This window comes from Crocodylus siamensis, chromosome 6, assembly GCF_052110815.1.
Source record: "Crocodylus siamensis isolate JL-2025a chromosome 6, ASM5211081v1, whole genome shotgun sequence".
NCBI classification, from domain to species: domain Eukaryota; kingdom Metazoa; phylum Chordata; order Crocodylia; family Crocodylidae; genus Crocodylus; species Crocodylus siamensis.
This window is the reverse complement of record NC_143400.1, coordinates 59,691,136-59,706,111: the sequence shown is the minus strand read 5'-3', so window position 1 is coordinate 59,706,111 and position 14,976 is coordinate 59,691,136. Positions and strand designations below refer to the sequence as shown.

The window sequence follows — 14,976 nt, the reverse complement described above, 5'->3', positions numbered from 1 at the left end:
CACTCCCCACTTAGGCAATGGGCAAGGAGGCAGGGGGAAGCTCTGGTACCCCCCCTGTGAGCGCCAGCAGGGGAACAGGGCCACCAGTAAAAGCAGCCACGCCACGCAGCCATGCCAGAAGTGATCGCAGGACATCTGGAAGCAGTGCAGCTGCTGTTTGGTGAATGAAATCAGCTGCTGGGGGACCCCTGCCCTGGTCAGCTCGATCAGCTACTAGGGATTCCCCTCCCCCAGTCACTGACTGGTGTGTGTGGAAGGGGGGGCATGTGTACCGGTTGCCCATGGTTTTTTGAGTCCCCGCCCTCCACACCTGTAGGCATGCATGAGGAAATCCACTGCAGAAGATTCTCCTACACCCTAGCACAGGGGGCACCTCTGCAAACCAGGGTTTCCCTCCCCTCCCCCCACTTACAAACATGCTCTAAGTTGGGACACACAAACCAGGGATGTCTGTAGACGTCCCTGGAGTGTGATCAGCTGTGCTGAGATGTGTAGTGACACTGCTGATCATGCTTCACTGAAGACATCGGTTTCTAACCTTAATGTAGGGCAGCAGGGGGTTAACGTAAATTGCATCCTTGGTATTTCTTATTGGCTGTATTAAAGCAATTACCCACTCAGTCTATTGACTCTAAGCAGCTTCAGACTCAGCACCCTAACCTTCCCCATGCATGGTCTAGAAATCTGAGATGTAAAGAGGATTCTGGATTCTACTTGGGAGCTTCAGCATCCTGGATTCTACTTGGGGGCCAGGTCCCTAAATTATGCACTGCAAAACTCAGTTGCAACATCTTAATTTCTCCTCAGATCTGACCTTAAAAAAAACAAAACAAGATTTTCACAGATGGTCACTAATTAAATGTTCCTTATTTTATGGATGTCCAACACCAAAGAGACAGGGTCAGATTTGCAGGAATGGTAAGGATTCACAAATGCACTAATGCTCTATGGGCATACCTACACATGCTTTTATATGCACCTAAACTTAATATGCCTATATTGCTTAATGCACCTAATTCACTTTAATAACCAAGTGCTAAGGCACATTAACAAGGTGTGCAGAACAACTTGGGACTCAAGTTAGTCCCAAGTCAGTTGACATACACAGCGTTAATATACTTTAGTGCATCTACGTGTATGTTAAGGCACTTCAGCTATTTGCACCTAAATTTGATACCTGCAAAAGCAGGTAGATGCACGTGTAGACACACGCCCTTGATGAGCCTTAAAATCAGGTTAAAGCACCTTAAAATCAGCAAGTGTAGATGTGCCCTATGGGAGTCACCCATTGGCATTTGGCATGTTCATTCGGGCACTCAAAATTGCTAGTCACTTTTGACAACTTGGGTCTGGTTTCCGAACCAAATATAAAAAAATTGGGAGATAAATACTACCTCTCACCTACACAGGAAGGTTGTAAAGGTAATTAACACTTTTGAAATGCCCAGATACTTTTTTAGTGATGAACGCTACAGAAGTCAAAGGAGAAATGAGTAATTCTGTACCCAGCATGTTGCCCATTGAGTAAGCATCCATGTGCTGAATAACGCAGGGGTCTAACAGCAAAATGTGCTTATGTAATTACAAGATTTCATAATGCTTGCGGGCAAGAAGGATGAATATATGTTTTATGACCACACTTTAACAATAACCCCTAACACTTGAGTGTTTTACTTTTGCAAAAGTTATTCTTGAAGTGCAGTTTTTGCATTTAATATTAGAAAGGTTGAAGCACTGAACTTTCTGTTGGTTGGGTTTGAAGAACTGCAATAATACACAGGGCTAGTACCTCAAAAGAAGAATTATTCTTGGAAAAGGAGAAACTGAGCACTTGAGCACTCAGTGTGTTGGGGAAAAAACTGCCCAAATTATAAGCCCCATGTAATCCACAGCAGATGTACTAACAACTAGGTGTGTGCAAAGTAGGTCCTATTCAATTCAGATTCAGCCCAAATCAGGGGCAGTGATTTGATTCGTTGAGTCAGATCACTGTCTCCATTCAATTTGGCCAAATCCAAATCTGAAGATTCAATGCTGAATCAGAGAATCACGATTCAGACACAGACACGGCTTCAAATGTTTTTTCTACATACCTTGAGGTACCAGCGTGGCTTGTGAACGCTGAGATGCTGGGGCGGATGGAGCATCTCACAGGAGTGTGGGGGGCCCCTCCATGTGCTCAGCAGTGAACCCGGAAGTGGAGCGGAAGTACTTCCCCCTGCACACACCCCCCTTCCCTGCCCCGCCCCCCCAGCTTGGCAATTGGCTGCAGAGGGACCCCAGGTGCCCCCCCACAGACCCAGGAAGGACCAGTTGCCAAGGGGGTGTGTGCAAGGGGGGGGGGGGGCTGCATGCTCCCCGGCAGACCCGGAAGTGGACAAAAGCAGTGCTTCTGGTCCCCTTCCAGGTCTGCTGCTGAGCACGCTGGGGAGCCCCCCAAGCTCCTGTGGGACACTTGATGCGCCCCAGCATTGCAGCATTCATGAGCCAGCTGGTACCTAGAGGTATGTAGAAAAAATATTTAAAGCTGTGTCTATGTCTGAATCTCTAAATTGTTCCGATTCAATTCGGAGAGATTGAAGGGTCCTTTGATTCAATTTGAAGATTAGGCCACCAAATTGGACTGAATCAAATCAGGGAACAAAGCTTTGCACAGCCCTATTAACCACCCACCCCACCTCCCAAAACAACTCCAATAAGCATTCACATGACCTGATTATTAATAAAAGGATTCTGTAACAAAAAGAGGAAAATACCAGAAAAGAAAGTGAACATATAAAAGATATGAACAAAGGAGAAAAACCAACTCCTTAGAGCCAAGAATCAGAATTTTCTCCTAAAATTAAATCAAGATAATAAATATCACTGGAATTCAGATTTCCGATTCTAATTTGGTGAAGAAATTAAAATAAAAATTCAAGAGACTGGCATAGCAATTTTTTATATCTTCTAAAATACAACAACCTAAAACCTTAGACATGAAAATTTTTCAGTTAAAAGGTTTTATAAGCATGTATTTATACCCAAATTTAACAACAGAATTAGTCAATGTCATTTACCATAAAATATATTATAATATTGTATGTGTTCTGAATATCCTGGCTATTTTAAACTAATGCATGTTGCTCACTTAGGCTGAAAAATAATGACCATCTTAAAAATTATTCTTCAATTTACATGAAATTTAAAGATGGTAAAGGATAGCTTTAATGCAGAGTCCCTCAAACCCACTTTGCTGAAATGTCTCAGGTAAAAAGTGGGGAAAACGTGAAATTCCATATGCTTTCCTACGTTTTTTGAAGAACAACTTGTTAATTTTACTCAGGTTTAACAGGACAATTTTCTCAACATAAATAACAACCATCCCCCAACCCCACCGTCCCCGCCCCACCAAGAAACATGAAATGACATACTGTTGTCTGCCTTGGCACCCATAGCTTGTACAGAAACCATAGTGTGTACAATGACACCCTTGGGAAATTCTGCCCATGTTGTTGGTTTGCCATCCACAGTAATAATATGTCGCAACAGTGGAACTTGAGAGACAATTTCCTAAGGAAATAGATATACATATTATTCTATTTTATAAGGAAATCAGGTGTGGTAAATTTTGTGCTAGGAAAACAACATAATATCTTTATAGACAAGTTAAAACACATTGATTTAAACCAGTGACTGATAAATGGAGCAATTTTTAGCCTTGTGAATCCTGCAGCTTCCTATATTCTGATTTGCAGGACTCTAGAAACAACTACAGTAAAAGCTGCCTTAACCGGCACCTTACAAGCCTACATGCTCTATTAGCCAGCATACCAGCTTGTAAGGTAAAAGTGTAACCAGAAATGCCCACCATGGCACTTCCAGGTTTGCTGAGCCCCCCAACCTAGGGCAAAGCAACCTGCGCTGCCGAGCCCCCACGGCCCAGGGAATAGCAGGCTGCAGGGGGCCCGCCTCCCTGTCCCTCAGGGCCCATGGGAGGGGCGGCAACACCCCAGACGTGGCGGAAGGGGTGGTGGCCTGTTCAGGCCTCTCAATTAACCAGCATATTTTGTTATCCAGCACCCACTGTTCCACATGGGTGCCAGATAACAAAGCTTTTGCTATAATTTAATTTTGCATTTAAAAATAAGAACAAGGACAAACGTTCATAGCCATGTACTAAATTTTAGGTGCTACAACTTGCAAATACTCTTTTTAAGACCAAAAATTATGATTTTTCAGATGCATCAGGCACTTAGGATTCCCACTGAATCCTGTTGAAAAAGGGCATATTGCCAGGTCATGGACAGTTAGTAGCATTAAGATCACAATAGATTATGTACTCGAATGATTTTTCTATACTATTAATAGAAGAAATGCTTAATTAAGATTTTTAAAATGCTTAAAATTGAAAGTATGCCATTCCAGCATGTAAAAATACACCAAAATGCATAGTTAAGTATTATTTAATTAACAAAAGCAAAATCTAAATTCTGGAGTGATTATAAATACTGACCATAATTCTAATGAACAATTGGGGAAAAAAGTAGAATGCTAAGCAGAAAAAATTCTTCTCCCACCCACCCATTTAATTTTGGTTTTCTTGGGCCCAGTATAGTTCTTGAAATCACCCCAACAGAAATTTTAAAAATTACGGCTGGGGAGTCCTAACTCTAAATGGGGCAACACAACTTAGGAGGCTGCGCAATGAATTGAGTTATACCAGCTAAAAAGGGATCGAGAGACTATATAATGTGCTTCACAATGAGTACACTGAAATGCAATGAGAAAATAGATGCTCTGTCTGCATTCCCTTCTGTTGAACTAGGGTCTCAAAATACTATGGATCTGCACAAACCTATGGAGGAAGGTAATAAGTGAGCTGGAAGAACTAATCATCTCACAAATGGTTTTTGTTATACCTCTTGGGCTCTGAACCGACATCACACTTGTGGGAACACAAAGCTTTATACGGGGAAAAAACATCAGGGTACAGACATCCTTGCCAAGCCACAAATGCCGAAAATGTCTATACAATAATACTATTAAACAGTTTGTCTCACTTTATCACAATGGACATCTATATGATTATGGTGCACCAGTTGAATGTACTGTTGAAAGGCAGAGGTGCATCATACATTCCTGGCACATGGGGACCCTAGGATCAGAAAGCCTCTCTCCAATTCCAGGTTACTTGTGTACTGGAGATACCTAAAACCTGTATGTGTGATGTAGCTGGGTGGTGCAAAGTTTTTTTAAACATCCCAGCACACCCAACAATCAGGTAATTGTCAACCCCAGACACAGCAGTCCTGGGGTCAGCCGGATTACACATGTGGGGTTTGGTTTTGTTCGTTTGTTTAAAGTCCCAGCACACTGAAGCCCAGCTTACAATCATGTCCCTGTGGCAGAGGAGAGAAGGGAGCCAGAGCTAAAGCACTTCCCTCACTGGGGATTTTAAACCCTGTGCCTGGCAGCTCTGGGTACAATACCAGGCCATGGGGATCAGAGGTTTCTAGCAGGATTTGAAGTCACCAGCAGGGGAGAACCCTTCAGTTCCCAGCCCAGGAATCCCCCACTGTGGCAGTTCAGCCAGAGATGCCAGCCACTTCTGCCCAAACAGTTCCAGTCTCCAACCAGACCTGGGGCTGTTCTAGCCATCCGATTGTCAGCCATGATCATCAGCTTACCACACAGGGGACTTATTCTTCAAACCCATTTTGAAAGGTGAAATGTGGGCAAGCCAGTCCTCATTGTAAGACACACTGCAGCACAATCAGTGCCCTTCTTTTGCCACAGTTTGCAGCCAACAGTGGCTAGGCAGCAGCTCTGCAGAAAAGGACCTGGGGGCTACAGTGGACAATAAGCTGAATATATGAGCCAACAATATGCCCTTGTTGTCAAGAAAGCTAACAGCAAACTGGGCTGCATTGGTAGGAATGTGGCCAGCAGATCAAGGGAAATGATTCTTCCTCTATTCAGCACTGGTGAGGCCACATCGGAGTATTGTGTTCGGTTTTGGGCCTCTCATTACAGAAAGGATGTGGACTAATTGGAGAGTCCACCAGAGGGCAACGAAAATGGTGAGGAGGCTTGGGGACACAACATATGAGGAAAGACTGAGGAACCTGGGCTTACTTAGTCTAGAGAAGAGATGACAGAGGGGATTTAACAGCAGCCTTCAACTACCTGAAGTGGGGTTCAAAAGAAGATGGAGCTAGACTGTTCTCAGTGGTGGCAGATAACAGAACAAGGAGCAATGGTCTCAAGCTGCAGCAAGAGAAGTTTAGGTTAGCTATTAGGAAGAACTCTCTCACGATGAGGGTAGTAAAACACTGAAACAGGTTACCCAGACCGGTTGTGGAATTTCCATCCTCGAAGGTTTTTAAGACCCAGCTAAACAAAGCTTTGGCTGGGGTAATCTACCTGGGGATGGTCCTGCTTTGAGCAGGGGGTTGGACTAGATGACCTCCTGAGATCCCTTCCAATTCTAACTTTCCAACCCCAAAGTTCCAACCCCAACTTTCTATGATTCTATAACAACTGTAATGTCTGTTTATAGCCCTTAAGAATGAAAAAATGCTTTATTCTTATTCAGTCATCTTTATGGAAGTAGTTACAGATGGATAGTGATTACCCATTTTAGAATTTATAAAAGGGAAATTCAGTTCTGTATCCAAGTTGCTTATAATATGAAACTAAATCCACAAGTTCATTACAAATCATTCCAGATTGTTATCTATGTAAAAATGAAGACGTACGTACAAATAATCTAGACCACTTTTAGTATGGTTGCAATACCCTGCTCAATTTAACTTATTTTTGCAACTTCTACGCACCATGTTATATCTTGATTGTAATAAGTAAGGAAACTACTACATTTCACATTACTTGGAAATTGGATTAAACATTTTTACAATTTCTGAAAATGACACTGACTCAAATAAAATGGGCATTACTCTAAGATCCACTCTACTGAAAAAAATCCATATTTACTCTTGCATATGCACTTTATACATTATTTTATTCTTCCTAATTCATTCATTTTTGATCTTGCAGGATACTGAAAACAAAGGAATCATGGTTCAGATTTTTCAAGGCAGGGGTCCTCCCCCCCAAGCACACAGGCCAGTTTGGGCCCTTGACACTGGGTCATCCAGCCTGCAGGGTTCCCAACAGGTATGTGGGGAGCCCTGTGGGCTGTGGCCCTGTGCACTAGATTGGGCAGGGCCAGGCAGCGGCGCCCAGGGCCCTGATCCCTGCATGGGGAGCCAGGTAAAGGGCACCTGGGGCCCTATCTGGCACACAGGGGCAGCACAGTGCTTCATACCAGAGCATGGGGGCCAATCGAGCCCACAAACCAGCCCCACACCATTCATCTCGCCCCCAGGGACAAAATCCTGGGCACCACTGATTTAAGGTATTCAGGCATTTTTTCACTTAAGTATTATAAGGCCTCAGTGATTTGGCCAGTTTAGTATCATTTTCACAAGTGACTACACCTAAATCCGACTGATTTTCAGTTAACTATTCTTACAGTGTGGAGACAAAAACCCGTAGATAAAAAATTCTTGCATTGTAAACAGCAAGAAACTTAATATATTTGTTGGGCAATAACACATACATCACATTTTAAATCTCAAGCACCACTGGATCACAAACTTTGGCAGATTTTTTGCTTACCTTCAGTTTTGTTTGCATCAAATCTTTACTAGTAATGATGGTGTTCACCTCAGTTTCATTTAATCCATGTACTATTGCTGGACCTCCCAGAGTAGCATACAGTGTAACAACTGGGGAAAAATTAAATCTAATTAACATCTATTATACATTTTCAAGCTATTTCAGAACTTCTAATAAAGTAGAAGAAAAGAGGCTTCACATCAATCAATTCTAGATCAGGGAAGAGAACCTGTTTTGCTAGATAATGTAAAGACCAGTAAGATGTGCTGTTTTATGAAAAAGCATGCCATAGGCATTTAGAAGAAGTGAATGCAACTTGTAATTTGCTTACAGGGGGAACTAAGAACAAGTACTGCCTACATGAATGTTTATCATCAGAAAAATAAAATGTACCAAAATCATAGAGTCCTGTATAACTCTCTAAATCCACTTCTTAATCCTTATGGCTTTAAGCAATCTAAATGCAGACACCTGTTATTAATTTGTTAAATATGCTACACTGCACTGAGTATTCATCTTGTATGCCGGGGGAAAATAGTTGCTTGAGTTTTCATCCCAAAATTCATATATGCCAGCCTTTTGGAACCTGATAACTGATCAGAAACTACTGATAAATTATCATCATTTAAAAATATAGACTCAGATTTCCTTCAAATTAAGCTGCTAAATTTCTTTTAAAATTCTTGTCAAATATAAAAGATTCTCTGTAGCAAACAGTTGCATCTGGAAATCTTCAAATGTAGATTTTGACCCTACTTCATAAGGTAATACACATTTATACAAACCAATAATTGGTATCCCAAAATCCTCATTTTTCATGTAACTTTAGAATGCTCATGTGACTGATCACCCTTGAGGTACTAAATTCCTTATTCTTCAGTGCAAAATGTTCCACAGCTGCATAACATTTTGGGGTTACTTTACATTCCTGAGGCAATGAATAGTTTCTTAACAGATTTAACATGTCACAATAGATGCACAAGTTTTCTGATTCAGTATGGCACATCCTAATTTTCTATCTAGTGTTACCCGTCAGCTCCATGTTCTTGGGGAACACTGACACAGAACACAGACTGTCTGACTCACAAAGAATTGCCATCCTCCCCCCCCCACCTAAACAGAAACTGATTAAGATGCAGTGAGAGATGCACCTAAAACCCTCCAGATAAGGGTGACAAAAGTGCAACAACTGTCCTAGGTCTCATTTGCATCTGAGATGAGAACAGATGATCATTCATTTACACGAGAGATGGAGAACAGAAAACCTGAAGCAGAGACTGCAGTAAATTCTGGGATCAGCAAAGCAGGGAAGCCCTGCATGATGGGGCAGCTGTGTTCCAAATGCTAATCAACCCCCACACCCAGCTCAGCATTTATCAGACCAGTTCTAATCTGGATTTACAAAGGACTTTTCCTCCCCCCCGCACACACCTCTAAGCAAAAGTAAGTTTATTGGGCATCTCGGGCCGTACATTCCCTGGTCCCACTATGGGAGGCCTATGTAAACTTAATTGGCTACAACACGGTTGCCGGGTTAGGGAACGCTGAGGCAATAGACCGAGTGAGAGGGGGTATGGGCAACATTTGAACAATGGTACGGGGTTCATCACAGCATCCAGCCCGTTGGAGCCCTGACCACAAGTGTTGTCATACTTTTCCCGAGACGACTGGTGGAAGTCCTCTCCACAACAGGTTATGAACATTCCAATAATTGCCTTAAGTCTGTTAAAAGACTATAGTAAGATCTGGAAAAGTCATGCTAAGCTGAGGCTTGTTCACAGCAAGTAAAAATCCAAAAACCCTGATGCTGCAATCTATTGTTTCTGAAGACACCAAGAGAGATCCCATCAAGTATATAATGTCAAGCTGGCTCCCAAATAGGTGGCTCCCAAATAGGTGTTTCCTGAGTATCAATCAAGTTCCTGAGATGTTCCAGACCAGAAAACCCCTTGTCAATAGAAAAGCCAATTTGATTTACAGTATTGAGAATGCTTGAAAGAAGCTGAACTGGGGGTATAAAAATCTGTAAAAGAAGCAGCAGTGTGTGTGCTGACACCACTCGCTTTCTTCTGGAGAGGCTGCAGGAGGAAGATCATCTCCCTTCAAGGATCGTGCTGAGAACTTTGACCTGTCAGTTTTGCAACCTGAGTGCCTTAGACTGGTGAGATCCCAGCTCTCTCTCTCTTTTCTCTTCTCTCTCTCTCTAAGCATAGATTTCTGAACTTGAACTGTATTAGTTAAGCTTGAGCTAAGTTTCCCCAAATACTTAGTGAAACCAGGGTATACTGTAACTGTTTGTGTTTGTTTTTCCTTTGCATGTCTATCACTATTTGTGTCAATATATATTTCATCTACTTAGCAATAAATAACTTTTAGTCAAACTGGTGGTAACTGGGTATATTTTGCCTTCTTTACTTCTCTTTCCCCACTTGCTCTGCAGCAACGCCCCTCTTACCTAAGCTAAAGATCCCTGTGAAGCCCAGAAATACTGTGGGGTCTGCTCATCAAGAGACTAAAAGATTGGGATGTGCTGAGTTCAAAACACATAAGGGGATCAGCTTGTACAGGCTGATTGACCCAGTTTGACTCAGACGTGCCCTAATGAACTGAATGCTGGCCCATGAGGGTGTCATCTGGACACCCAGCCAGATTCAGAGGTATTCTGTTTAACTGTGTGCTTGTGTCTGACTGTAGTTTATTGTTGCTCTGATGAACTGATTCTTGGCATATGAAGATGTCAGCCTGTCCATGCTGATCAACCTGGCCAGGTCAGGCATGTCACGTTAAGTGTGTGTTTGTGTGTATGACTGATTTGGGGAGTGGAGGAACCCAGCCCCACTGAACTGAGTCCTGCAAGATAGCTCCATTGGGGGGTGAGGGCTTGCAGAAGGGAGAGATACAGCTCCATACAGAAACACAAGTAACACAAGCAGCACATTAACAGAATTACCAAGACCCTAGCCCTAATAAATGAGCATACCCCAAAGTAGCGGGCAAATCTGGTAACACTAGTCAAGCACAAATTAAGGTAGACAAGACTGATTAAAGCTCTTTCTTGTGAAGTGGTGAACCACTAAAACTCACTTTTTGGAAGACTAAAAAAGTTACTCCAATCCAAATTTAAATATGCTTATGCCTTTATCTCAAATGCCCTATTTTACAAAATATTTTTAATGATAAACTTAGAGACAGTATTGCTGTTGTTCACTACCTATATCTAAATCTCTGAAAACCAAGAAATAGTTATCTATGATTCATGGTCTTTAACTTCTCATGATATGATGCATTTGCCCCAGATCCATTTCAGTTATAATTAAAAATGGAAGTTTCTGCAATACTTCAAGTGCTTTAGCAAATTCATATGCTGGCATTATGATGACGACCAAACGAAATTATGCAACTGTTGAACTATTCAATTAAATTATGTTTTGGCTTTCAGACATATATAACTGTTAAACAGATAGAAAAGGAGAGAGAAAATTCTGAAGGTAAAGTCTCCTTTCCACACCAAATTCAAGTACCATATGTACTTGCATACCACATGCAGCCCTCGAAAATTAGTGCAGATCTTAAACAGGGAAGAGGATTTCTGTGCTAGAACTGAAGCACAGGGACACTGCAATGGCTACCCTGGGATACTAATGGATTCCTAGGCTCTGCTTCTCTCACAGTGACAGGGAGAAAGGGGCACAGGGCACCTACAGCTCACAGTTTTAACCCTTTCAAAGCCATAGCTGAATTGTCAGTAGCTTTTGGCTCAGCAGTCAGAACTTGCTACCAAGTCAGCAGTGGCTATAGAAAGATTAAAAATGCAGCTTTTAGCCAGTCCAGATGCATCCATGCAGACAGGATCCCCCTGCAGTCAGGATTCAGTTTCAACTTTGTGAGGGGGAAACATTTCTTTATTCTCCCTTCCCAAAAACAAGGTGCATGTGTATGTCAGAAAATACAACATTATGGTAGTTAAATGTTCTCATCTTGGAGCATTATCCAAATAAAAACAGTACCCACTGAAACAGTAAAATGTACATAAACATTATTGTTTTTTTCCTAAAAGTTATGCAAATAAATAAATGGTTCATCTTGAATGAATGCAGTTATCTGCTAAGGAATGAGGAAATAAGTATAAGTTACTGGTTTGCATACTATAGTTACATGAGCTATGACATTTCATACTCTAATAATTAAAAGAGTTATTCTATCTGTCCCAAATTTCCTAATGATACAAATAAGAACAATTATTAGGTTCACTTTTGCTGTGCTTAGTTGAATGCATTAAGTTGACCAGATATTAAGTGGAAATCTTTACTAATACTGGCACCAAACTGTTGCACAATGTTGTCACAATCAATCTTCATGAATAAATACTTGTTCTTCCTTGGCATTAGGTCTTTTTAGGTATTGAGTCCACACCTAAGCAGACCAACAAGAATACTTTGTATTACAGAAATATTAATCCTTCCAAAAAGAAGGCTAGAGGTACCATGATGAAGAAATAAGGGAACAGTAATACACCATTAATCAAATATAAAGAGGACCCTGAATATGAGGCAGCTGCCAAATAATTAGATTCTATATATGGAAAATTTATAAATTGGTTATAATTTTCTAGGTATCGAATCTAAACTATTAAAGGTTTGCCTTGAATGTGTCCTCTTCCCACTGCTACAGCAGGGAAAATAAAACTGGGGGTCAGATAGTCCCTTTGTCCTCTGTCCCCCTCCCCCTAAACTTTTTCTCCCTGAAGCCCCTTCCCCTCCTCCTTACTGTCAGACACACAGGGAAATTATGACGGGGGTCCATAGACTTAGTTCATCCAGAATTGATGCGGTTTACCTTTTTTTTAAATTGCTGCAAGTTTTAGCACAGGTACTCCATAAACAGCTTTCAACTACTTGAAGACTAGTTCTAAAGAGGATGAACCTAGACTGTTCTCAGCAGTGGCAGATAACAGAACAAGAAGTGGTGGTCTCATGTTGCAACACGGGAAATTTAAATTATATATTAGGAAGAGCTCTCTCACTAGGAGGGTAATAAAGCTCTGGAACAGGTTACCCAGAGAGGTGATGGAATCTCCATTCTTGGAGGTTTTTAAGACCCAGCTAGACAAAGCCTTGGCTGGGATGATATAGTTGAGGGTGGGGTCCTGCTTTGAACAGCAGGTTGGATTAGATGACCTTCTGAAGTCCCTTCCAACCCTCATTTTCTATGATAAACACACTTTTAAGCAGCATTTTCATACCTATTTATATATGGTACAAACTATGCATGATATTAGTCCAAAAATATAAAGCTCATGATTTACCACATTGTTGGACCCTAGCCCAAAAAACTGAGTCAACAGCATTTCAAGCCATGGTGACCCCACAACTCAGCACTGCTCAGTCTGTGTGCATACTCCAAATACCCACAATGAAAGAGCCATGTGCTAACTAGACTCACACCCAAGACAGGAACCAGGTGTTCTTGTCTGGAGGATCCCAGGACTATTGACCTGAAAGAAGGGTGTTTGTACCCAAGAACTTGCAAAGAAGAATTTTTCCAACTATTTTAATTGGTCTAATAACAGAAATCAGTCTTATCCAAAGAACCTTGTCTGCCTGTGTCCTCAGACCAACACGACTACAACCAACAGTCCTGAGATCATCCAAAAATTTATATGAGATGCAGAGCAACCTGATCCTGCTCCACCTCATGGAGGGCAGAACCACACTAAACAAGAGGAGACAGAGGGATTCTCAGGTTAACTGTTTGGGGCAATATTTTGTATTTTGTGATGTTTGCCAGGCATTTAAGGCTGAAGAAACAGGAATCATTGAAAAATGGAAGAGAAAACGTGCAGCTCAGCTGTGGGAGCAAAGAAGAAGTCAAAATGTATTCAGTATAGCAACTCACTATCAATTGAAAAAGCCTCAGCACTGAGAAGAACTGTGTGCAATGTTTTATTCAGCTGGGCTGCACTAACCAATCTTTGTTGTAGGTTCCTAAATCGCCATGTTTGCCCAATACAGCCGTGTGTAAAAAAATTAAAAAATTAAAATGTGTTCTATAGTCATGCTGTGTGCTGCCTGCATTTAGTCACCTTCATGGTTGGTTTTTATCACTAAGCACATGTTGCTTTTGGCAGCAGTTTAATGATAGACAATGTATTTAATGAGTTTTATCTGTATGTCAATGTAAGACAAGGGGCTTTTTTTCGCCCCTATGCTAAACCCTCATTTGTATTTCAGTAAATATGGTAATTTGGACCATACATGAGCAGACAACCTACTGAATTCTACCCTTGCTAAACTGATTCATGCAGACTTTATGAAAAACTGATGCATCTCATTTTATCCAAAACATTTGGGACATCCGTATATTTAGGACATTCAAACAAATGGGGCTTTCAGATAAACTGGTAAGTGATATAATGCATATTTCTAGCACAAAGAATTAACTAATGTATGGTTAAATAAATTTCTCTCCGATGGGGGGGGAGGGAAATCAGCACCTATTAAGGTCTTATTTGAAACAATAACATATTTTTCCAATTTGATTCTTTTCTTCATTTTCTCTGGGTTTACTTAGAAAAAATATATTTCCTTTCTGAAGTCTAACATCACAGTTTAAGAACCACTGGTTTATCATCTTGCACCCATAACTATATAAACACACTCTGGTTGAAACCCAGGCTGTGTTAAAGTCAATGACAAATTTCTCATAGATGTCAACAAAGCTAAGACTTCTCATCATATTATTACCAGATTAATTCTTCTGTTCACAAACCAGAGTAATACAAATCAGACTTTCCCTTTTATTTAAGATTCAGTGCAACAACATGGATCTAAACATCACAATAATTTATTTTTACTTGACATATTGATTTCACTTATTTTAGTCTTAGACTAAAATAAAGGCTATGAGAAAGAAAATGCACTCTTTTTTAAAATATACATTTTTAACAAAGTAGCTCATTCTTAGGAATGCTTCAAAAATGTCTCATATTAAAATAACTGCAAAACCAAATTTGATAATTAAAATTTTGGGGAAGGGCATTTGAAGACAGAACAAACAACAAGCCAACCAATGGGACAAACAAAAATCTACAACGCAGTTCTAGAAGCAAAAATAACTTCATATTTTCCTAAACCAGAATACTAATTAAAGAGTGAGGAGAGCTTAGTGCAACTCACATGTTGAACAGATTACGATCACTAGTGGTTTTTTCACCTTTGTTATAACCACTTATTAAAAGTGACACATTCAATCACCAAAACTGTATTACATTATCAGAAGCAGATCTATTTACATTGCTCTTTAGCTCTTATCTGG

The 14,976-nt window shown here is 40.9% G+C and overlaps 1 protein-coding gene across 7 annotated transcripts in view; it reads right to left on the bottom strand.

The window, feature by feature from the left end:
* ACSL3 (acyl-CoA synthetase long chain family member 3) overlaps positions 1–14,976 on the bottom strand; it is a 128,778-nt gene that overhangs the window by 28,582 nt on the left and 85,220 nt on the right. For 6 of the 7 annotated variants that reach the window (XM_090051792.1, XM_090051794.1, XM_090051790.1 and 3 more), the window contains 2 exons: positions 7,663–7,772; positions 3,414–3,552 (listed from right to left, as the gene is read on the bottom strand). The exons of the other annotated variant lie outside the window; for it this stretch is intronic. In XM_090051792.1, coding sequence (XP_089907918.1) covers positions 3,414–3,552; positions 7,663–7,772 — 249 coding nt within the window. The remainder of the gene's footprint in view (positions 1–3,413; positions 3,553–7,662; positions 7,773–14,976) is intronic. 7 annotated transcript variants of the gene reach the window in all.